Source organism: Psammomys obesus, unplaced genomic scaffold (genome assembly GCF_907164565.1).
Source record: "Psammomys obesus unplaced genomic scaffold, mPsaObe1.curated_primary_1811, whole genome shotgun sequence".
Classification (NCBI taxonomy): domain Eukaryota; kingdom Metazoa; phylum Chordata; class Mammalia; order Rodentia; family Muridae; genus Psammomys; species Psammomys obesus.
The window spans coordinates 48,744,766-48,766,887 of record NW_026585895.1 but is presented as its reverse complement, the minus strand read 5'-3'; the positions used below and the strand labels follow the sequence as shown (position 1 = coordinate 48,766,887).

At 50.9% G+C, this 22,122-nt stretch overlaps 1 protein-coding gene across 1 annotated transcript; it reads left to right on the top strand.

Moving 5' to 3' along the window:
* Positions 1 to 6,562: 6,562 nt before the first annotated feature.
* On the top strand, positions 6,563 to 21,270 carry Plpp7 (phospholipid phosphatase 7 (inactive)). The gene is made up of 2 exons (XM_055600800.1): positions 6,563 to 7,266; positions 19,997 to 21,270. The coding sequence occupies exons 1-2, from the start codon at positions 6,816 to 6,818 to the stop codon at positions 20,359 to 20,361; spliced, it is 816 nt and encodes a 271-aa protein (XP_055456775.1). The 5' UTR covers positions 6,563 to 6,815; the 3' UTR covers positions 20,362 to 21,270.
* The last annotated feature ends 852 nt before the right edge of the window (positions 21,271 to 22,122 follow it).

Below are 22,122 nucleotides of genomic sequence, written 5' to 3'. Positions count from 1 at the left end.
GTGTGCCAGAGCCTGCCTAGGGCATGGGAACAGGCAGCAGTCGCAACACCCAGGAATGGTCACTTTTCTAGAATATTAAGGAGTAACTAAGTACACAGGATGCTAGGAACTGACATAGATTTCTATAAACAAACAGAAAACCTGAAGGGTGTCAGAAAACAGGGAGAATCTCAGGGCACCCTACTATCTGGCTCACATAGGGGGCTGGATAGAGAGTCCCTGAGCTTCTGAGCTTCGAGTTCCTCGTTGATCTGTCTGGGTCACATTGCATGTCTGCGCAGGCCCAAGCGAAGCAGGGGCGGTCAGGCTCATCCATACAAGTATTCAATACATGCTTGTGGTAAATGTGCTTTTCAATGTCAGCACTAGGCTTGCCCTAAACATTCAAGACAGCAAACTGTACCAGCTGCCAGAAACTCTTGAGAGAGAGAGAGAAGAGCATGGACAAATGGTCAGGGAATGCACTGTGTAGTAGTCTCCTCCAAGACTGAACTATTCCCTCTCTCAAGAAAGCCCCTTAGCAGGAGGTAAGCAACTCAAAGTGGCTTCAGGAAGTCCCTGAAACAGACCACATGCACAAGCCCCCCCCCCCACCAGAATAAGCAATAAAAGCCACAAAGAAGATTCTCAGACAATCAAAGCTGCAAAAAAGACTCTGAGACTAGACAAGCTGAGCTGTCTGGAAGAGATTTAGACCGACTGAGTCACCTGGACACTGTACAACCTTTGAGCTCTCTGCAGGCTGTGCAGTGAGCCCCAGGTTCCCAGCTTTGTGAGCTGTCACCTATGCTGAGACGGGCTGTAGTGACACAGTTGTCTTTGAGTCATTTATGCCTCATATTCCTGTAAGCAACCCCAATAAAACTCAAGGATGGGCTGGAGAGATGGCTCAGTGGTTAAGATCACTGTCTGTTCTTCCAAAGGCCCTGAGTTCAATTCCCACCAACCATGTGGTGGCTTACAACCATCTATATTGAGATCTGATGCCCTCTTCTGCCATGGAGATGTACATGAAGATAGAGCATTCATATACAATAAATAAATAAACATTCAAGAAAAAATATTTTAAAAAAACCTCAAGGTTTACCAAGTTGGACTTTGTATCTGTGGTTTGGTCTGTCATGGGTTCCCTGTCTGCGATGGTAGTTGTGTGTTGTACCTCCCCAGGAAAAGCTTTGTTATACAATACCCAAAGCCTGGATCAGAACCTTAGTATCTCAATCAGACACACTTAGCTCCCGCCCCAGCTCTCCACAGTCCATAGTGCATGAGGCAGGGTTTGGGGACATGCCAGGGAGAGGATGCCTCAGGGGAGCCAGGCCATCTGTGGAGGTGGGACTGTGGCACATTCCCCTTTGTACTCCCTGTGGATCCTCGAGGACAGCAGGACTCAGGAAGTGACATGTGAGACCACACAGGCAAGAGACACAGACGCTACAGGAAACATGAGGCTAGAAACACATCTCTCAAGCCAAGAGTGTGTGGCATCAGCAGCTGAAGTCCTGGCTCTAACCCTGGGACCTTTGGCCTCGAGGTAATGTCACCACTCTGAACACTTCTTTCCCTAAGGAGGAAAGAAGGTAGTTGGGTTAGCACTGCGTCTTTGTGTGTCTGGAGTCTCGACATAGCAACAGCTCAGGCTAGCCCGCCAGCCCCTGCAGGGCTGCCACGGCAGTAGCCCGTTTTGCCTGCATTTGTTTACATTCTGTTCTGGAATCCACGGATGTGTGTGGCCGTGCGTTCACCCCACCATAGTTTAAATACAGTAGCTATGACATGAAAGCAAGGGTGAGGGAAGGGTTCTTACATAGTTAATGGCCCCTCTATGTGACAAAAGCAGGGTGCTGGAGAGACGGCTCAGTGGTTAAGAGCACTTGCTGCTCTTCCAGAGGATCCAGGTTCAACTGCCAGCAACCACATGGCCTCTCACAACCCCGTGTAACTCCAGTCTCAGGGGACCTAACAGCCTCTCCTGGCCTCTACAGGCAGCAGGCACACCTGTGGTCCACATACATGGATGCAGGCAAAACACTCATGCACATAAAAATAAATTTAAAAAAGAATAAAATGGATTGTCATGGAAACGTGGTCAAATTTATATTATTAAGTGAAAGAAATAAGTCATGTTCTACAAGGCTGTAAAATGTGATATTTTACATGTGTATTCATATATGCAAGTAGATATGATATATGTGATCTAATTTGGTTTTTTTAATTTTTTGGTTATTAAAATAACTGGTTGATATGAAATGTTACAATGATTAGAAATGAGACAAGTATTCCTTTCTAAGATGACCGCCTGTGTTAATGTATTAGTTTTCAAATGTCATCTGTACTAAATAAAGTTTATTGTAGTAAAGGCTAACATTTTGCCTTGTAGTGGTGGTGCACACCTTTAATCCCAGCACTCCAGAGGCCGAGGCAAGTGGATCTCTGTCAATCTGAGGCCACCTGGTCTACAGAGTGAGTTCCAGGACAGCCAGAGCTACACAGAGAAACCCTGTCTCGAAAAACAAAACAAAACAAAAAGTTACTGGTGCTATTTTACTGTCTTTCAACTAGCTCGCCATTTCAAGGATCTGTGCCCAGGCTCCTCAGCTAAGCTGCAGGAAGAGATCAATAAAAGCGTTGTCTGAATAACTGAAGGAATGCCAAGACTCTTGAGGAATTGGATTCTATGGCCTGTAAGTAGGTGTAAGTAAGGTATAATAATGAGGATTTATGGATTGAAAGATCAAAGATCTCTCAGAAGACAGAGGAGTAGCAGGTCCTGGTCACAGGGAAAGACAACACAGCCCCTTGTGCTGAGTGAGCCTTTTCAGAGTCCTGGGTGGGTAGAACGGTTTGCCTGTGGCCATTGAGCTGGTGGTGGCTAAGCCGGAGATTGAACCTGGAGCTGTTGTTCTCTACAGTCTGTCTTAACCACTGACAGGCTGGAGCTAAACTGGACCCCATGGCCTGTGCAGAACTTGCTGGCCATTCCAGCTGGAATAAAATGCTGACACAGTTCTGGATATTAATAGTCCTGGCTGTCTGGGCTCCTTAGCCCCTGTTGAAGCCAGCCCAGGTCATGGCCCCACCCTAGAGGGTAAAGTGACTTTCCTGGCAGAAAAGTGATCAAACATATCCAGGCCCCTGTGGACTAAAGAAGCTGAGCCCAAAGCCTCCAGTGTCGCCATACTGGGGACTACGCAGGAGCCCGGGTCTTGCTTCTTTTCAGTTCCTGACTGGATACCTTCACCTCTGAGCCTCGGCTTCTCTACGTGTACCGTGGAGTTGTCACACTGCTTCTCAGGAGTGTTGGTTAAATAGCGTCAGTCAGTTGAAGTACACTGACTGAGCCCATGCATTAGGCACGCAATAGGGTCCACCTATGCAGTGCACATTATATTGGTAAATTCTCATGTGTTGTTTCAGTTCCCTGAAGCTGGCTTTGGAAGTAGGGTGCCCTGCCACCATCTTAGGCCTAAGTATAGTTGTTTCAAAATTTCCTCCAAACCCCTTATTTGGTGATGGATGTCTCCCTGACCCGTAACAGGAAAGGAAGGAACCAACAAAACAGCTGAAGAATAGAAACATAATGCTAGGCAAGGTGGCGCACACCTTTAACCCGTGGAGGCAGAGGCTGTCTGATCTCTCTAAGTTCAAAACTACCATGGTCTGAATAGTAAGACCCCGTGTCAAATGAAAAATAAAATCATGTCCTTAAGAACAGCTGAGGTGAAGTATTACCAACAGATCTTACTACTATTTACTCAGTGATGTAAAAGGGCCTGCAGTGGGAAAGAAAAGTCACCCATGGGGAGAAAGCTCAACGGGGAACTCCAGCTCACTACCTCAGCTTCCCTAGCCAGTTTCTGCTCTATGTTATAAGCGCCCAGTTTGATAGTGTTGTTATTCTCTAGCTGTTGTTATTCATTCTCTTACTTGGAAGCCACACCCATGGTAGTCACTCTTCTTTACCCAGAAACCACTCTGCAGGGAACACCATCTGACTGCCTGATTTCTCCTGGATGCTTCCAGCACCTAATATGATGATGTTTGTCATCTGTCTGCGTATCTGCCTATCTATCTATCTATCTATCTATCTATCTATCTATCTATCTATCTATCTATCATCTGTATCTATCTATCTGTCTATCTTCTGTCTCTATCTCTATCATCTGTATCTATCATCTGTCTCTATCTATCACCTGTTTCTATCTATCTTTCTATCATCTGTATCATCTATCTATCTATCTATCTATCTATCTATCTATCTATCTACCCACCTACCTATCTGTCTTCCTTAGATAAGATATTTCCTATTGCTATTGCTTTACTATTGCTGTGATAAGATACCACGACCAAGGCAACTTATAGAAGAGTTTTTCAGGGCCAGAGTCCACAATGGCAGAGCAAATTATGGGGTGGCAGCAGGAAGCTCTGGGCTCATGTCTTGAACCACAAGCACAAAAAGAAGGTGAACTCAAAGTGGCAAGAAGTCCTTAAGGTCTCAAAACCAGATGACATACCTCCAACAAGGTCACCTAAACGTCCTTGGCAGTGCCACCAGCTGGCACCAAGTGTTCAGATGTCTGAGACTATGAGGGACACCTCATTTGAACCTCTCTCTCTCTGCAATTTGCTATTTATATTTTTCTTTGGTTTTCCTTATACTTAATAAACTCACTTATTCAAAACCAAAACTATGTCTCTTATTGATTGTTCTTTAGAGCAGACAGAACTTGTCTAGAGTCCAGGATGAGGGAGCTCAAGCTTGTTGCCAATGCAGGAAGGCAGATGTGAGGTAATGGCTCTCCCACCTCCATGCTTGGTCTGGCCTGAGCATTCTAGAAGTGGAGGAAGAGTAGGGTCCCTGCCTCGTCTAGCTCAGGTATATGCAACTGGGGTTTTCAAGGAACCCCACATTGAAGGCTCTTGGATACTGGCCTTACCCCAGCCAAGGATGGAACAGAATCAGGCCATAGGCTAGATCCTTCTGAAGGAAGAGAGGACTTTGCTCCATGTCACACGGAGTCCCACAGTGCGTTGTAAGCAAAACAATTACTTAGCACTTCACAAACTTCTTCTAACCAGCTTTCACAACCCTAAGATGTGGGCACTGTGGTGCCTGTGTTACGAGTAGAAACATCAAGGTTCCAGAAAGTGATGGGCTGAGCAGCTGCTGTGAAGACCCCCCATGACTCTGACTCTCAAGCCTGTAGGCTGGTCTGCTTTGGCCAGAGCCAACAGAACCCGAGTTGGCTTCTTGTCCTTAGGAGGTTCTGGGGGTGGTCCTGGGCCTTCATGCATGGGCTCTGTGGCTTGGGCTGAGCCAGGCGGACATGATGTGTGATGTGGGCAGACAATCCCAGACAAATTGTAATCCCAGTGTGATAAGCCCCGGGCAGTTACTTCTAGCACCTGACCATCAACAGCCTAGGGCCAGGGAGCTAAGGGCTGTGGGCATTGGAGTTCCAGACACTACCCAGAGAGCCGTGGGAGGCCCCCCTCAGGCCTCACATTCTCAGCAGGGCCTCTCTGCTACCCCCTGAGGTACTCTCTGGGATGCACCCCTCCTCTCCTTTTCCATGTACCTGCAACTGATGCTCTGTCCTCTCCACAGGCAGACTCTCCACAGCTTCTCACATGTGTGCTTCCTTCACGACCAAACCACTCAGGCTCGGGTCCTGCAGGGTCTCCACACAGTTGGTGTCATTCGCTCATGTAGGGAACCAAGCCAGGCATGGAGACACACACCTTCAATCCCAGCACTCAGGGAGGCAGAGGCAGGCAGATCTCTCTGAGTCTGAGGCCAGCCTGTTCTACAAAGCAAGTCCAGGACAGTCAAGGCTACACTGGGAAACCCTGTCTTGAAAAACAAACAAACAAAACAAAAATGCTGGGACTAGAGGAGTGACCCCCAGCTCCCATATTTAAATATGTAGAGAACCTCGATCTACCTGATGGCTGGGGACATGTCAGCTTCACTCTGCAGTGTGACCAGCTCCTAGCACACAGCCAGGAGCTCAGGTGGCTATAGATGGGTACTTCGGTCCTTTGCACAGCTCAAGTACCAGGGACAACTTCTAAGAGGCAGATCTCTTCCCAATTAATCACCCATCTCTCTAACAGAAAGCCAGATTCACAAACAGCCACTGGAGTGCACCACAGTTCAATACAGTAAACTCAACAGTTTTTGTTTTTGTTTTTGTTTTAATAAAGAAGAAAGACAATTGGTCCTGGAAGCTTAATGTTCTCACTTAAGGGGCAGTTGATCTGGCCCCAGAGACCCAATGTAGGGTGTTCTCAGTGACACCAAAAACTCCCTCCAGCCCCTGGGACAAGATACCCACTGACAAGCCAGGGTACTGGAGGGCCCGGCTACTAAAATCTGCACTGGTCAAGAGTGCAGCTGGAAAAAGTAGGTGTTAATTTGGGGTCCATCTCTGCCAGGGTCAGAGACCAGAGAAGACACAGCTGCTGAATCCAGAACAATGGACTACATTTCCCAGAGTTCTTCAGAGCCCAAGGACCAGCCATTGGCAGATTTAAATAGCCCAGGCCCGAGGCAGCCAGGCCTCAGCTGTGGACTCATCCTCCTCTCGCCTCTCGGTTGGCTCTGTTGGCGCTGGCCCCGGTGGGCTCCATTGGCTGCCCAGCTGGCACTGACGTACCCTCGGAGCCCGGTGGCAGCTGGAGGTAAAAAGCCATGTGCAATCCTCCTCTCTCTATTTAACAGCTGCTACAGAGAAAGTGGCGGCTCTTGTCTTCTGGGAGAAGGTCCTTGGAACTGGGCTGGGACTGGCCTTCTCAGAGTGAGCGAGGTCACCATGCCAGCTTCCCAGAGCCGGACCCGTGCCAGGGACCGCAACAATGTCCTCAACCGGGCTGAGTTCCTCTCCCTGAACCAGCCCCCCAAGGGGACCCAGGAGCCCAGAAACTCAGGTAGGAAGGCCTCAGGGCCCTCGACACAGCCCCCACCTTCCAGCGACGGGGCCCGGGAGCGTCGCCAGTCGCAGCAGCTGCCGGAGGAGGACTGCATGCAGCTGAACCCCTCATTCAAGGGCATCGCCTTCAACTCCCTGCTGGCCATTGACATCTGCATGTCCAAGCGACTAGGGGTGTGTGCCGGCCGGGCTGCATCCTGGGCCAGTGCCCGCTCCATGGTCAAGCTCATTGGCATCACAGGCCACGGCATCCCTTGGATCGGGGGCACCATCCTCTGCCTGGTGAGAAGCAGCACCCTGGCCGGCCAGGAGGTGCTCATGAACCTGCTGCTAGGTGAGTGTGCCTGCTGGCCACCTGTCACCCGGCCCCCAGGCCTTTGGGGAGCTGGCCCCACCCCTTCCATGATCAGCAGGCTCTCCGAGAAACCAAGGAACTCATCTAATGAGGCTAGGCAGGAAGGGTGCCCCAGAAACGGACAAGCCTCTAATGTAGGGAGGCAAGGTCCCCCTGCAAATTGGGGAGAGGACTGGGGGTGACTGGAGCATGCAGAGGCCAGCGGGCTCCTCCTGGGGCCAGTTCTTCATGTAGGGCTGCTACCCAGAAGCCAAGGCTATGGGGTGAGCTTGGGGACTCTGCCGAGTGACCTAGAGCGATGTCACTGTCAGGTCGTTGTTCCTAACCAGTTACAGGCATTACTGAGCTGTCCCCGGTGTGTCCTCCTCCATGCTCAGTTCAGACGCCCTACAAAATGCCCAGATTCTTCTAGAGTCAAAAGGTTCCAGGGGCCCACCTACAGTCTCCTACTTAACCACTGAGCTTTCTGGAGCACCAGCCTGCTTCTTCCCATCCTGCCCCACCCCAGATGTCTCTGGAGAAAGGAGTCTGGTCCTCAGTTTCCTTTGCCAAAGTCTTTGCCACTAGCCTTTCCATGCTGGCCCTGTCCATGCGCCGGTTGCCATGTGGTACCCATGTGGAAGGCAAGCCATCCCTTCTACCTGGAGATGGTGCCCAGCCCCCACCCAGCTCACCGTCCTGGCACCACCTGGTTCCTAGGGTACCCTGAGAGCCTTTGCTTCCACGCTCTGAGCCAGGCCCAGGCTTGGGTAACACAGGCAAAGCTGGCTCCTCTGGTTCTAGGAGTTTCAGTGAAAACCCTGGTTCCCCTGCAGCCCCCTCAGAGCATCTGGAGCCTGACCTAGGTGAGCACAACACAGAGAGGGAGACGTTATCACAGCCTTGATGAGCAGGTGACTAGCTCTGCCCCCATCCTCATTCCTAACTCTCACTCCCGAGTCATCAGTCTTAGGTTACTGCTTTCTCCCCGTAGTCCCGGAGGCTGCCATCCCTGACATACCCATCTGACAGATTCGAAAACTGAGTTCCCAGTAAACCAAACAGCCTGGCCAAGCCTCAGAACCTGCAGTGTGTAACAGTCCCACCCGAGGTAGAGACCACTGCCTTACAGGGGCCATTTCAGGGCCGTGGGGGTAGGGAGAGTTGGGGAGAGAACAGGTGGCAGAGGTGCTGCAATTGAAGCTTCTCGACAGGGCTCGTTCTGGTTATGTGACATTCCCCCTGTGCCCAAGATAGAGTCACAGGGGCTCAGGAAGCCACTGAGGAGTCAGGTTCCATCATGTGAGTGGATGAAGCAGGGTGGTGTTGCCCCCAACCCCATCCGCCCCTTCCTGCCTTCCCTGTGTGCTAATTAATGGCGGTGACTGTGTGCAGAGCATTTCCTGGGAGCCACGCTGTCCTGTCTGTCACTCTAACACTCCCCTTCTACACATCCACCCCTCAAAGGGCTGGGGCAAGAAACTGCCTGAGGCTGGATTAGGACTGCGAGCAACTCCAGTCTTGTTCAGCGTTATTCTGAGGAGGGGGGAAGGGGTCTCACCTCTGGCTGTTCGGTGCCTCCTACAAAGTAGGGATCAGGGAAGAGCGGGCGCACCCCAGTCTCCCAGGGAACAGCCACTCCCAAAGGGGATGAGCTCCCCTTGCTGAAAGCATGCGAACCCCGCTTAATCCACTCTCACACAGGGACAATGCTCCTAGAGACACTTTCCCTACCCCAGACTCTGAAACTTTGAAAGTCCCTTCTTAGAACAGTGTTTCTAGGTCCTTCCAGCCACCGGCCACCTTGGGCACAACCACAGTTGAGACCTCCCTCCTTGAGGAAGAGTGACAGTGGCTTTTTACTGTTGAAGAGCATCACTCATGAGGCAGGCACACTGGCACACGCCTGTGATCCCAGCACTCAGGGAGGCAGAGGCAGGCAGATCTCTGTACGTTTGAAGCCAGCCTGGTCTACAAAGTGAGTCCAGGACAGCCAAGGCTACACAGAGAAACCCTGTCTCGAAAAAACAAACAAACAAAATCACTCACGGAGCTTTGTCATAGATCAAATACTATGCTATACACGTGTCGTGTTAGGACATAAAAGGGCTTCCTGGTGACTGTGCGCATTGTACAGAAAGGAAAGCTGTTGCTTAGGAGAATTAGGCGACATGCCCACCATGGTTGGTCTGGAAACTCAGGAGGTAGAGGCAAGAAGATCAGAAGTTCAAACCTATCATTGGCTCCATAGTGTGAGGCTAACCTGAGCTATCTGAGACACTTCTTAAAACAACAACAACAGGCCGGGCTTGGGGACACATGCTTTTTGTTTTGTTGGCTTTTTTTTTTTTTTTGAGGCAGGGTTTCTCTGTGTAGCTTTTGTCATCCTGAAACTCACTCTGCCTGGTCTACAGGCTGACCTTGAACTCAGAGATCTGCCTGCCTCTTCCTTTTGAGTACTGGGATTAAAAGCACGTGGCACAGCCAGACAGTGATGGTGCTCACATGAGTCTTTAATCCCAGCCCTCAGGAGACAGAGGCAGGTGGATTTCTAGGAATCTAAAGCCATCCTGGTCTAGAGAGCCAGATTCCAGGCCAAACAAGGCTGCTACATAGTGAGATCCTGTCTCAACAACAACAAAAAAGCGAGTTAGGTCTTGGCCCCACAATCCAGGCCTCACCTGCCAGAGAGACCCCAGTCACCTCCATGCAGGGCCAGCCCTCACCCACTAAGCAGCAGACCTATCACTTAACTAGCCTTCTGGTGCCCTGGGTGTTGTCAGCCCAGAGTCCTAGGTCAGGCTGGACTCTGTTTGCTTGTTCTGACCCTTACTGTGAAAACTTGGTGTAGTCCGTTCCCACCTTAGGGGCAACAGGTCTGTGGTGGTGATTTGAAGGTTGCTGGTGAGGCCTGATGGCTGATGTCACTACTGCAAGCCCTGCAGGGCCTGGAGGCATCTGTTCAGCTCAGCCCTCACTCAGAGCATGGGGCAGCTGACTAGTGCACAGGGAACTCTCTGGTTGAGGGTGAGGCCTCATTCTACAGCCAGGATCCTGAGGGGTGTATTAGAACCAGTAGAAAATGAAGCTGGGCCTCAGAAGGCCAGGACAGTCCCCAGCAGTACACCCTGCCTGCTTCTGGCCTACACTCCAGAGAACCTAGCCTGAGCAATCTTAGCAGCTGAGGAAAGCTTAGAATCTGCCAGACCCTAGTGCATACCCCACAGGCAAGGGCCTTCACTTCTTGAAGCCTCAGTTTCCTCATCTGTCAAATGGGTTGTTGGGACACTTGAAGGAAATATCCTAACGTAGAGGGTTTGGCATGTGGTAAGGCCTGGAGCATTTAGGTGGCCATTGTCACCACCACTAGGTCCACTTCCTGCCTGGTCCCCATCTGTGTTCTAGATGCTAATGCGGTGACCCCATCACCTTCATCCTCCCTCCCCTAAGCACCAGGCTGATGGCCCTACAGGGAGCCAGGTGATGGGTGACTGGGCCTGTCTCTGCCCACCTTTCCTTGAAAGTCTGTCCAAGGCAGAAGGTGGCTCCTGCCTTGTTATCATGATCCAAGTCCTTTTTTAAAAATGATCTATTTATTAGTATTTTATATGCATTGCTTTTTTGCCTGCATGTTTGTTTGTGTAAGGGTTTCAGATCTTGTGAGCTGCCATGTGGGTGCTGGAAATTGAACCCAGGTCCTCTGGAAGAGCAGCCGGTGGTCTTAAGCACTGAGCCATCTCTCCTGCATGGGATCCAGGTCCTTTAGTGAGACTTCCCTAACTATGAACATGACATTGTGTCTGCAGGTGTCTTAGTCATTGTTCTATTACTGTGAAGAGCACCACGACCACGGCAGCTCTTATAAAAAGAAAGCATTTACTTGGACTGGCCTACAGTTTCAGAGGTTTAGTCCGCTATCCTCACGGCAGGAGGCATGGCTGCATGCAGGCAGAAACAGTAGCTGAGGATTCTACATCGGGATCCCCAGGGAGCAGGAAGAGAAAGACCCGGGCCTGGCTTGGGCTGTTTAAACCTCAAACCCTTCCTCTAACAAAGCCATACCTCCTAATCCTTTCAAATATCACCACTCCCTAAGCATTCAAATCTATAAAGTGGGGGTCATCCTTATTCAAGCCCGGGTGCACCTGCATACACAGAGACTAGAGAAAAACATCCAGTGTTGTTTCTCATTGGTCGTCCCTCCTCCTTTCCTCCTCATTCTTTTTATTTATTTTTTTATTTTCATTGTTTTCAAGGCAGGGCTTCTCTATGTTAGCCCCAGCTATCTTGGAACTAGCTTTTGTAGCCCAGGCTGGCCTTGAACTCACAGAGATCCACCTGCCTCTGCCTCCCAAGTGCTTCCTCATCCTTTAAAACATTCTCACTGGCCTACACCTCACAGGTAGGCTAGACTGGCTGGCTAGGGAGCTCAGTGGTCCACCTGTCTCTGCCACCCCCGTGCTGCTGTTAGAGGTACGCACCACCGTGCCTGGCTTTGACGTGGCTGCTGGGGCTCTGAGTTCAGGTTGTCGTGTTTGTACATCAAGCACTTTACTGATGGAGCCATCTCCTCAGCCCCGAACATGACAGCGAAAAGATTTTTATTGCAGAGTGGTGGTGACTCACATCTTTAATCTCAGCGCTCAGGAGTCAGAGGCAGGCGGATCTCTGTGAGTTCGAGGCCAGCCTGGTCTACAGAGAGAGTTCCAGGATAGCCAGAGCTACCCAGAGAAACCCTGTCTCAAAAAAAAACATATAAATATATATTACACTTTTACATTTATTGGTTTATTTAATTTGTGTGTGATCATTTTAATATTTTATAAATTACAATTCAATACCTTAAGTGCATCTTCATCATTGTGAAATTGTTGCTGTCATCTACCTGCAGGACCTTTTCATCTCCTTATACACAACTCCTTACCCATCCCCTTGTTCCCAACTCTTGGCAACCCCTCTTTTCTGTCTATGAATCTGAGCACTCCAGAGACTTCTTATGCACGGACTTATATGGTATTTGTCTTCCTATGACCAATTTCTGTCACTTAGCCTAAAGCCCTCAGTGTTCGTTCTGAGTATGTGTCAGCATTGGTTTTTCCTTCAAAAGCTTTTTAAACATTTACTTGGGATGTGGTGTATGTGCCATGGTGCAAGCATGGAGGTTTACCTGTGGTAGTCTATTCTTTCCTTCTGTCACATAGGTCCATGGATCAAACTCAGGTCATCAAGCTTGGTTGGTATCTTTAGCCACTAAACAATCTGGTCAGCCTGACTTGCTCCCTTTTCCTGGCTGGATAATATTACATGGTGCAAATGGGCCCCATTGTGTTATCCATTATCCGGTGATACGTGTCTCCACTTCCTCGTGCTGTGAACAGGGGCAGGTGCCTCTCGGTCTTCACTCCCAGCTCTTTTATTTGTTTGTTTATCTATTTCTCTATCTATCTATTATTTATTTAAATTTATTTTTAAAAATTTATTCACTTTACATCCAAATTGTAGACCCCTCCCTCATCTTATCCCGCTACCACCCTCCCTCTCTCTTCTCTCCTCTCCCTCCCCTAGTCCTCAGAAAGGAGGAGCCCTCCTCCCCTACCAACTGACCCGAGCTTGTCAAGTCTCATCAGGACCAGCTACATCCTCTTTGGGAGCAGGCAACAGAGTTCATGTCATAGACAGCCCTTGCTCCCCTTACTAGGAAACCCACACTTAGACTGAGCTGCCTATCAGCTGTATCCAAGCAGGGAGTTCTAGGTCCTCTCCATGCATGGTCCTTGGTCGGTTTGTCAGTCTCCATAGGTGGCCCCCCACCCAGATTTGTTAGCTTTGTTGGTTTTCTTGTGCAGCTCCTGTCCCCTCCAGGCCCTTCTATCCCCCCACTCTTGCATAAGACTCCCTACGCTCTGCACAGTCAAACTTTGGGCACTCTTTGTTCTTTTGGCTGCTCAGAAGTGGATTGTTGGTTCACCAATTTTCCTGTGGGAAAGCAGCCTCAATTGGACATGTCACTTTCTCCTGGCTGTGCACAAGCATTCCAGTCTCTCCACACCCTCACAACACCTTTTATTGTTGTTATTATTATTACTATCATCATCATCATCATCATCATTTTTTTTTAGGCTGGTATATGAATGAGTTTCACCGTGACCAACACTTATTATTTGTTGCGTTGCTTTTTTTCATCTTATTTGTTTGGAACTTTTGAGGCAGGATCTTATAGCACCCAGGGTGGCCTCAAACTCACTATGTAGTTGATGCTGGCCTTGAGCCCCTGAGCCTTCTGGTCCCAAGAGCTAAGACTACAGTTATGTGCCTCCATAACCCACCCTTGTTTGTTTGTTTGTTTGTTTGTTTGTGTGTTTGAGACAGGATTACATAATTGCTGGTCTCAAGCTAAACGTCCTGCCTTCCCTCCAAAATGCTGGGATTATAGACATGAGTTCAGCTCACAGAACTATAGGTGTGCGTGTATGGGTGTGTGCTTGTGTGTGGAGGCCAGAGGTCTCTCTGGTATCTTCCTCAGCTGCTCTGTATTTCCTTGTTTTGAATCAGGGTTATTGATTTGGCTAGCCTGGCAGTCCAGGGAGCTCCCAGGATCCTCCTGTCTCCACCTCCTATTGCCAGACTACAGAGGCACACTGCCACACCTGGCTTTTATGGGCATGCTGGGGACTAAACTCAGATCCTGAGTCTGCCGGGCAGGCAGTCTCCCAACTGAGCCATCTCTGAGGCCCTGGGAGGGAGCCTCTAAAAGACAAAACTAAATAGGATTAAGCAGAAATTGAGAGGACAATCCTGGGATGGAGGTAGCATTCCTCTAAGGTTGAGCAGACACTGGCTGACACACGTCCTGGAGGAGGTGCTCTGGGTCAAAAGCGATGCTGGCCTTGGTGCCAGCTTGTGGTCCACGGAAGGTAGGTCACAAAGTCCCTCCCTGAGAGTAGCCTGTTTGTGTTTTGGGCACCATGCTCTCTCCCTGCACATACCAACATACAGCATGTGCCCCTGTTATCTTTGGTTAGTGTGGCCTCAGCTCTCAGGGATGTGCTTGGCTGTATGGCCTGCATTTGCAATCCTGTCTTTCTCTCTCTCACACACACACACACATGCAGCACACACACACGCAGCACACACAAACCATGTCCCTTTATGCCAAGAACAGAGGATGAAGCCTCTTCAGCCTTGAGCTTCCCACTCAGCCCTCAGCCAACTCTGTAGAAGATATGTGCGTCCCCTCTCCTATCTCCTGCCCGCCAGCTCTTGCTCTTGGGAACAACATAGGCGACAACTTCTCAAGAGACTATGTACCTTGCCGCTGACTGGAGGATATTTAGGCTGATCTCCAATCTTCAGTCGGATACAATTCTGCCTCCAAAGGTGGGACACCACTCTGTGTTATCTAGGTACTGTGTGACAGCCAGTGCCCTGGGGGGGGTCTTTGGCCACCCCATCTGGGTCAGGGCTCTGACATGCCATAGAAGAGAATTCGACATGCAGAGCAGGGCAAGTCTGCCCAGTGTGTTCACACAGCCAGTAGTTTCACTCTGGGACCTGCTCCCAGTAACACAAGCCTCTCGGCTGAGCGGGTACCCTGGAGTTTTGTGTCCAGGATTCTGAGGGTCTCCCTGGAAAGAGTGTATGGATTCCTCAGGGCAGGAAGCAGAGGCTTGGGGATGTTCCACTGTGAAGAGCCCTTTGTGTCAGGAAAATAGAAGACAGCCCAGGACCTACCCAATAGCAACCTGGCAGAGCCTGGGGTAGAAGGGACGTACAGGAAATAGGAGAGATGCTGTACATAGATAGGCACACACTCCTCAGAACAACAGCGCAGGAAATCCAGGAGAGCAGGGAAGTCGGAGCTGAAGGCCAGGCCCATGCCAGCCTCCCACTGTGTTCCATTCACCCAGCCTGTCTGCTTCAGAAATGCTCCCAGGCAGACCATGTCTTTTTAGAATGTTGCTTTGACTTTTTAAAAGATAACTTTTTTTTTTTTTGCGAATGTGTCTACATATATATGCATATGTATGTATCATAAAAATGTCACTTGAATCTTTCGAAGTACACGGTTCATTGACATTAAGCATTACTGTGCAGCGACAGATGTCGCCACCACACATCCCAGAAACTCATGCTTTTACAGAGTTGGAAGTCCGCCCCCATGGAGCCCTAACTCCCAGCCCCACACAGCCCACTCCACTTCTGTGTCTATGAGCTCAACTGCTCCAGGTCCCTCACGGAAGGAATTCTATGATATTTCCTATCTGGTAAAAATAACCAGGGATGGGACTGGAGAGATGGCTCAGCAGTTAGGAGCACTGAGTTCAATTCCCAGCAACCACATGGTGGCTCACAACCATCTATACTGGGATCTGATGGCCTCTTCTGGTGTGCAGGTGTACATGCAGCTAGAACATTCATCTACATAATAAAATAAATATATAAATAAATTAAAAAAAAAATAACCAGGGATAAAGGCAGGGTCTCATGTAGCCCAGACTGGCCTTAAATTCATTCTGTAGCCAGGGATGACCTTGGAGTTCTAATCCTCCTGCTTCCGTCTCCGGTGTGCTAAGAGGACTGCCTTGTGCCCCCAGGCCTGTTTTATGCAGTGCTGGGGCTTAAACCCAGGGCTTCATGCATGCTAGGCAAGCATTCCACTAATCTACACCCCCAGCTGAAAAGAACCTCAAAACCATGTATACGAAAAAGACGTTCATGGGGTAGGGGGATTGAGTTCCAAGACTGCTCCCACCTCCTACCTCCCCCGTCCCTCCCCTCCCACCCCTGCTCAGAGAAAAGCCTGACATTAGGAAGGCTGGTACCTCGCACACCTCTGCGTCCAGGCAGACTGGTCACTCGTTTTATGGCATGACTGTAAATCCTGCCTTTTAGTTGGCCTTTTCCCTTAGCATGCCCGCCCTGTAGCTCTCTCTCCCTTGGTGGCTATAAATACTTGGCGGCCTTGTCATTTGCAGTGGCTGCTGGGCACTCATTGTCTAGACTCAGCCGTGGTGTGTTGCATCTGTCTGGCCTTGAAGGGCACTGGGTCGTTGCTGCACAACCTTCAGGGTTCTGAGTCACACTGCAGTGGGCATCCTTCGCCTTGGGTCAGGAGCGCACCCTGATCTCTTCACGAGGAGGCAGCCCCAAGCCTGGGGGGCTGGGGGTCCAGGTGGTATGGCGCTAATGCTGTAGAGAAGCAGACCTATTGACATCCACTTCCCGGTGGCTGTAGATCTCTGGCTTCCTCCTCCCAGTGTCTGAATGGGAATCAAAGGCAGAGACCACCTAGGCAAGGGACTTTAACCTGCAAACCCGTCCCTGTCCTGTAGGGGCCTGTCTCTGCTCCTTGCTGGCCAGCATCCCCACCCCCACTCACACCTCCTGTAGCCTCCCTAGTCCTGCAGAGGGGTGAGCTGGCTTCAGGGCCACCTTCAAGAGAATAACAGCCCAACCCCAGAACGGGCCACGTGAAGTCCCTAACTGCCTCTGCTCTACAGCCACTGGGAGACCTGGCTCTGTGCTCTAGTTTCCTGGCCACCACAGGCCCAGAGGGCTGCTGAGCTGGAGAAAGAAGGCATGCCCTCATCACCCCTAAAGCCAGAAGGCAGGCCTTCATGACAGCCAGACCTCAAGAACAACTTTGGCCCAGAATGCTCAGGCATACCCTCAGGCTTCCCTCTGGAAAATGTGCTATGGGTGAACACTGATGATGTGACAGACAGCGTAGCCTCTCTGTGCGCCTCTGCTGCAGTCCCAGGTGCTGCTCATCTCACCGCCTGAGGGGGGCCCTTAAAACAGGCTCCATGTTGCTCGCTGGGGTATCAGCAAGGAAAGGGAGCAGGCGAGAGATTGGCTTGCAAAGTTCATGGAGCCTCCAAGTGGCAGCTTTGAACCACCTCTCTCATCCTGGAGCTTAAGTCCCAGCCACTGCCCTGCTGAACCTCAGTCAGTGGAGGCCCAAGGATGGAAGGGACCTCTCCAAGCCTCACAGAGGATCAAAGGCAGGCAGCTTTCACCAGCTCTCCCAGCCTCACCCTGCGCCTACTCCCAACCGGAAGGCAATTTAGCCCACTCTGAACTGAGCAAGGTATGGGGTAGCAGACTGAAGGCCAGCTGAGTTCTCAGAGCCTTGAGGGATGGCAATGTTTGCTTCTATTTCTAGCTCCAGATTATGGGACAATCATAGCCACACCCAGGGCTGGCCAACTGGAGGAAGGGAGGGGGGGCTGTCTTGTCCTGTGTGCTGAGAGGGCAGCCCTCTCACAGCCCCACAGACAGCTGCAGTCTACGCAGGCGCTTGCCCACAGCCCCCCCACCTGGAGCAACACTGCTCTGTACAGCCATTTGATGACTGTCTGTCTCCTCCTCGGCCATTAGGAGCTCTGCCAGCCTGTCTGACTGGCCCCAGGTCTGGCACACACCTGTTAATCTGAAGAGCCAACCATACCCAAGAATTTAGGTGTGGAAGGCAATGGCTCCATTTTGTTTGCCATGTCTTGTGAGACAAGGTCTCATCATGTAGCCCAGGCTGGCCTCAAATTCATCATCCTTTTGCCTCAACCTACAGAGTGCTGAGGTAATAGACATACATTACTATGCCTGGCCCATCATCAAATCTCCCTCTCGCTCTCTCTCACACATGCTAGGGATGGAAGCCAGGTACCTATACATGATAAACCCATTCTCTATCTTCTCTACCACTGATCTGCACCCCAGCTCTGTCCTTTCCCATTGCCATGAAAGTAATGGCCAAGAGCCCAGCCACTGATATACACTGAGAGGTTTAGAAACAGGATCCTGACAAGGCATCTTCCAATAATGGTCAGTACCTTACCCAACCTTCTGATGGGCCAGGCTTTTGAGGCAGGGATTTACCTGTTTTGCACAGGACTTAGGTCCTGGGACTTCCTAAGTCCCTTGCCCAGGACAACCACTCACTTTTGCAGGCCCGTACTGTGCCCCTCAGAGAGCTAGGATTTATGGTCTACATCTCACAGGTGGGGACAGGAGGGTGACTTTATCTTGAGCCATGCAGTCACAGTGGCTATCCCTCATTGCTGGTCTGTCTGCAGCTGACACTAAAAGGGACTTACAGGTGCTGGCACCTCACTAGTATCCCCTGCAGCCGTGAGAGTCTACTCCTGACCTGGCAGTGTGGCTGGGCCTTCTAATGCCAGCCCTGGCTCCAGAGCGGACAGGTCTGAGCTCCAGGCTTCATTGTGGCTGAGGAAGGTTTGCCTTGCCCCAAACTGGCACCTGGGAGCCACCGTGACTAGCCAATGGAACTGGGCCCTGTCACAGTGCCATCCTCTGATGGCCCAAAGAAGAAGAAGAAGAGCACACCAAAGCTACAGTGGGGTGGTAGGTGAGACAGGATAGAGACTAGGGCTTCCCCCAAACTTCTAAAATGGGAAAAAGGCCCAACCTACAAGCCACATTTCCAGTTGGTAATTTAACTAATTGGCCACGCTGTGTGGGGCCAAGTGACAAGCCAATGGGCAAGGCAGGCTCAGCCTCACCTCCATGAGGATGAGTTCCGAAGTGGCCACCACACAAGACGTGAAAGTGAACACACAGCCCAAGTCCAATCTGTCTGTGAGGACAGGTTGAGCCTCCCCTCTTCGAGGCCTAAAGAGGACAATGGGAAAAAGCAGAACATTCCAGAAAGAAGGAGAAACAAATGACAATATCTCATGCCCACAAGGCTTTGTTTTCTTCTGTGACGCAGAGTGACCCGTGCAGCCTGGCAGCTATGGAAGGCAGTTTAGGGGTGCCTTAAAATACTACACAGAGGAGCCAGGTATGGGCCACATGCCTGTAATCCCAGCATTTGGTGGGCGGAGGCAGAATGTCTGTGAGCTCAGGGCTAGCCTGGCCTACTAGTCACACAGCATGATGACCACACAAATGCCCCTGGCTTCTGTGTCCTGACACTGCTAAGTGTGTGTTATGTGGATTACATTTCAGCTTTATAAAGATCCCTGAGCTCTGGGAACTGGGGGAGCTTCACAGACATGCTTTGAGAGGTATTCTATGGCCTAGGCCCCACATCTCAGCCCTGGGACGCTGCAGGTACCTGTAGCTTGCTCATGACTCATCAGTAGTAGTGAAGGTCGGGAGCAGATAAGAGTGAAATAAGATGTCAGAGGGCAAGGAGGGACTGCAGAGATGGCTCAGTGGGTAAGAGCACTTGTTGCACAAACATGAGGACCTAAGTTCAAATCCCCAGCACCCACATAAAAAACTGGGCATGCCCAAGTACACGTGCCTATAGTTCCAGCACTGTATAGGCCAGGAACAGGAAGATTAAGGCTTGCCAGCTGTCATCACAGCTGCAGGTTCAGTAAGAGACCCTGCCTCAAAAAATAAGGTAGGGAACAATCGAAGAAGATATTCATTGTTAACTGCTGGCCTCTGTATGCAAACACACACTCACACAGGAAAGGTAGGGGAGGAAGAAAGAAAGAGAAAATGTTTAATATGCTGAGCAGTAAGAAAAAGGAAGCTGCGGGGAGCTTCTACAAATGGGTACCAGGGGTGGCATTTCTGTTGAAGGAAGTGGATACCCCAGAGAAGGGAAGTCCAGGTAAACAGAAACAGCCAGTTCCAAGGCCCTGGGATAGGAATGTGCTCTCATGTCACTAAAGCCAATGGAGGGGGAGGGCTGGGAACTGGAGCTTGGCCAACCAGTGGCACTGACACCCAGGCCTCTGTGTCCCATCCACAGCTCTGCTCTTGGACATCATGACAGTGGCTGGAGTACAGAAGCTCATCAAACGCCGAGGCCCATATGAGACAAGCCCTGGACTCCTGGACTACCTCACCATGGACATCTACGCCTTCCCCGCTGGCCATGCCAGCCGTGCCGCCATGGTGTCCAAGTTCTTCCTGAGTCACCTGGTACTGGCGGTGCCCCTGCGTGTGCTGCTGGTGCTCTGGGCCTTCTGCGTGGGCTTGTCACGGGTGATGATCGGACGCCATCACATTACAGACGTCATCTCAGGCTTCATCATTGGCTACTTCCAGTTCCGCCTGGTGGAGCTTGTGTGGATGTCTTCCAATACCTGCCAGATGCTCATCTCTGCCTGGTGAGCCAGCACCACCACCCACCACCCACCCATACTCTGGGCAGAGCTGGGCCCAAAGAGGTGGCTAGAGGTGGGTCAATGGGGACTACCTGACTCAACTGCCCCATCCTGGTTGCAGGCTGGCTTGTTAGTACTGTGGGGCTTCTTGTCTTTCTCACCGGACTCTGTGTATCCTGTGAGGCAGCCGGGACAACTTGAATGGCAGGTGTGGTTAGCCTCCATCCCTCCTAAAGACAACACAACAGGCAAGAACAAGATGGCCGTAGGAGGAGCGGAGTCTTGCCCCCTCACCGCTGTGACAGTAGCAGTTGTACTGTGCTGCCGCACCACAGCACAAAGTTGGGGGAAATCCTCCCACCTCTCACCCAACATAGGTGCCAGCCCATCAGTGGTCACCGACAGCTTAGGGTAGCACGTTCCAAAAGGTGTCTGGGGGCCCCAGCCTGCAAGATACTTCTGGAGGAAAGGCTTTTGTGGGCCAATGCATTTTGGGAGCTCCCACACCCTCAGCCCCCACAGTGGGTATTCACAAGGGTGTAGATTATTTGGAAGGACACTGACGTGTCCTATAGAAAAACCAGCTGTTCAGGGCTTGTTTAACTCAGCATTTCCTAAATTTATTTGACCACGCGAGCCTTTTCTCCAGGAATAACTATTAACCCACCAAGAACCTAGTGAATTCGGGAAGCTGCTGTCCAGGAGCCAAAAGGGCCTGGGACTCTCCCAGCATCCAGCTCTGAAACCTGGGGAGAGCAGGTGCCCAGGCCAAAACCTACAGAAGGCTCCTGCCATGGTCTCTGGGCACTGATGCAGCTTTGGCCCCCAGGGGCCGGACTCTGTGACCTAATAGGTCGTTTCCAAGTCAGGCACTTATGGATGCGCATTTCATGTGACAATACAGTGATATGCAAAGGGACGTTATCCCGTGTGGTCTTTAATGAGTGAGACACAGTGGTGTTCCCTGGTGGGGTGGGGGGGTTTCTCATCCCACACTGTGCCTGGTGCCATCTGTCAGAAAGAAAAGAGGGCCAAAAAGGAACTCTACCCTGCTCCTGGACTCTTCTAGCTACTCGGTGTCTCCTGGAGGCCACTGTCTGGCCCGGCCCTTTGGTGGGGGTCGGCTTGGGAAATTCCTTCAGTGGTACAGAAGGCTGAGGCCCCCTCCTTCTAGCCTCAAGCCCTCTCAGGGCTCCTCTCTCAGTCCCAAAGGCTAGATTCCTGTCCCCTGGGGGTGTGGGGTGTCAGTCAGACCAGGGGTGCCAGAAGTGGAAATCTACACACAGATGGAGGGAGTATGAGAGTGAGTCAGGATGGAGGGGAAGATGGTAAGGCAGGGGATACAGGATGGATACAAAGCCTGACCTCTCACAAGCCCAGAGAAACTGGGAGAAAGCTGGAGGCTCCACATTCCTGGAGCCAGCACTCAGCGCAGCTCACAGACCTCGAAAGGAGGTAAGTAACGCACCCACTTAGCAGATGAGAACACCAAAGCCCCAGGTGGGCAGCAGCTTGCCCAAGAAGACTAGCGAGGCACACAGGTGGGAACCAGCTGCCTCTCGGCATGAGGAGGTCGCTGCCCACCCTTTACGCTCCCAGGTGTCAGCCACGTCTCTATGACTCCACCATCCCACAATCCTCTTCTCCGACCTAGGTATGTTTCCGTCACCCCACATCTCTCATCTCAGAACAAACCGTGTTGTCTCAGACCCATCTCCAGTGGGACCCCATCTAACTACTTTTTTGGAGACAAGGTCTCACTGTACAA

Excerpts from the sequence above, each read along its gene's own strand:
- Plpp7 (XM_055600800.1), top strand. The coding sequence starts at position 6,816 with ATGCCAGCTTCCCAGAGCCGGACCCGTGCCAGGGACCGCAACAATGTC. Across the intron at positions 7,267-19,996 it reads GCTCATGAACCTGCTGCTAG|CTCTGCTCTTGGACATCATG; the intron begins GTGAGTGTGCCT and ends TCCCATCCACAG.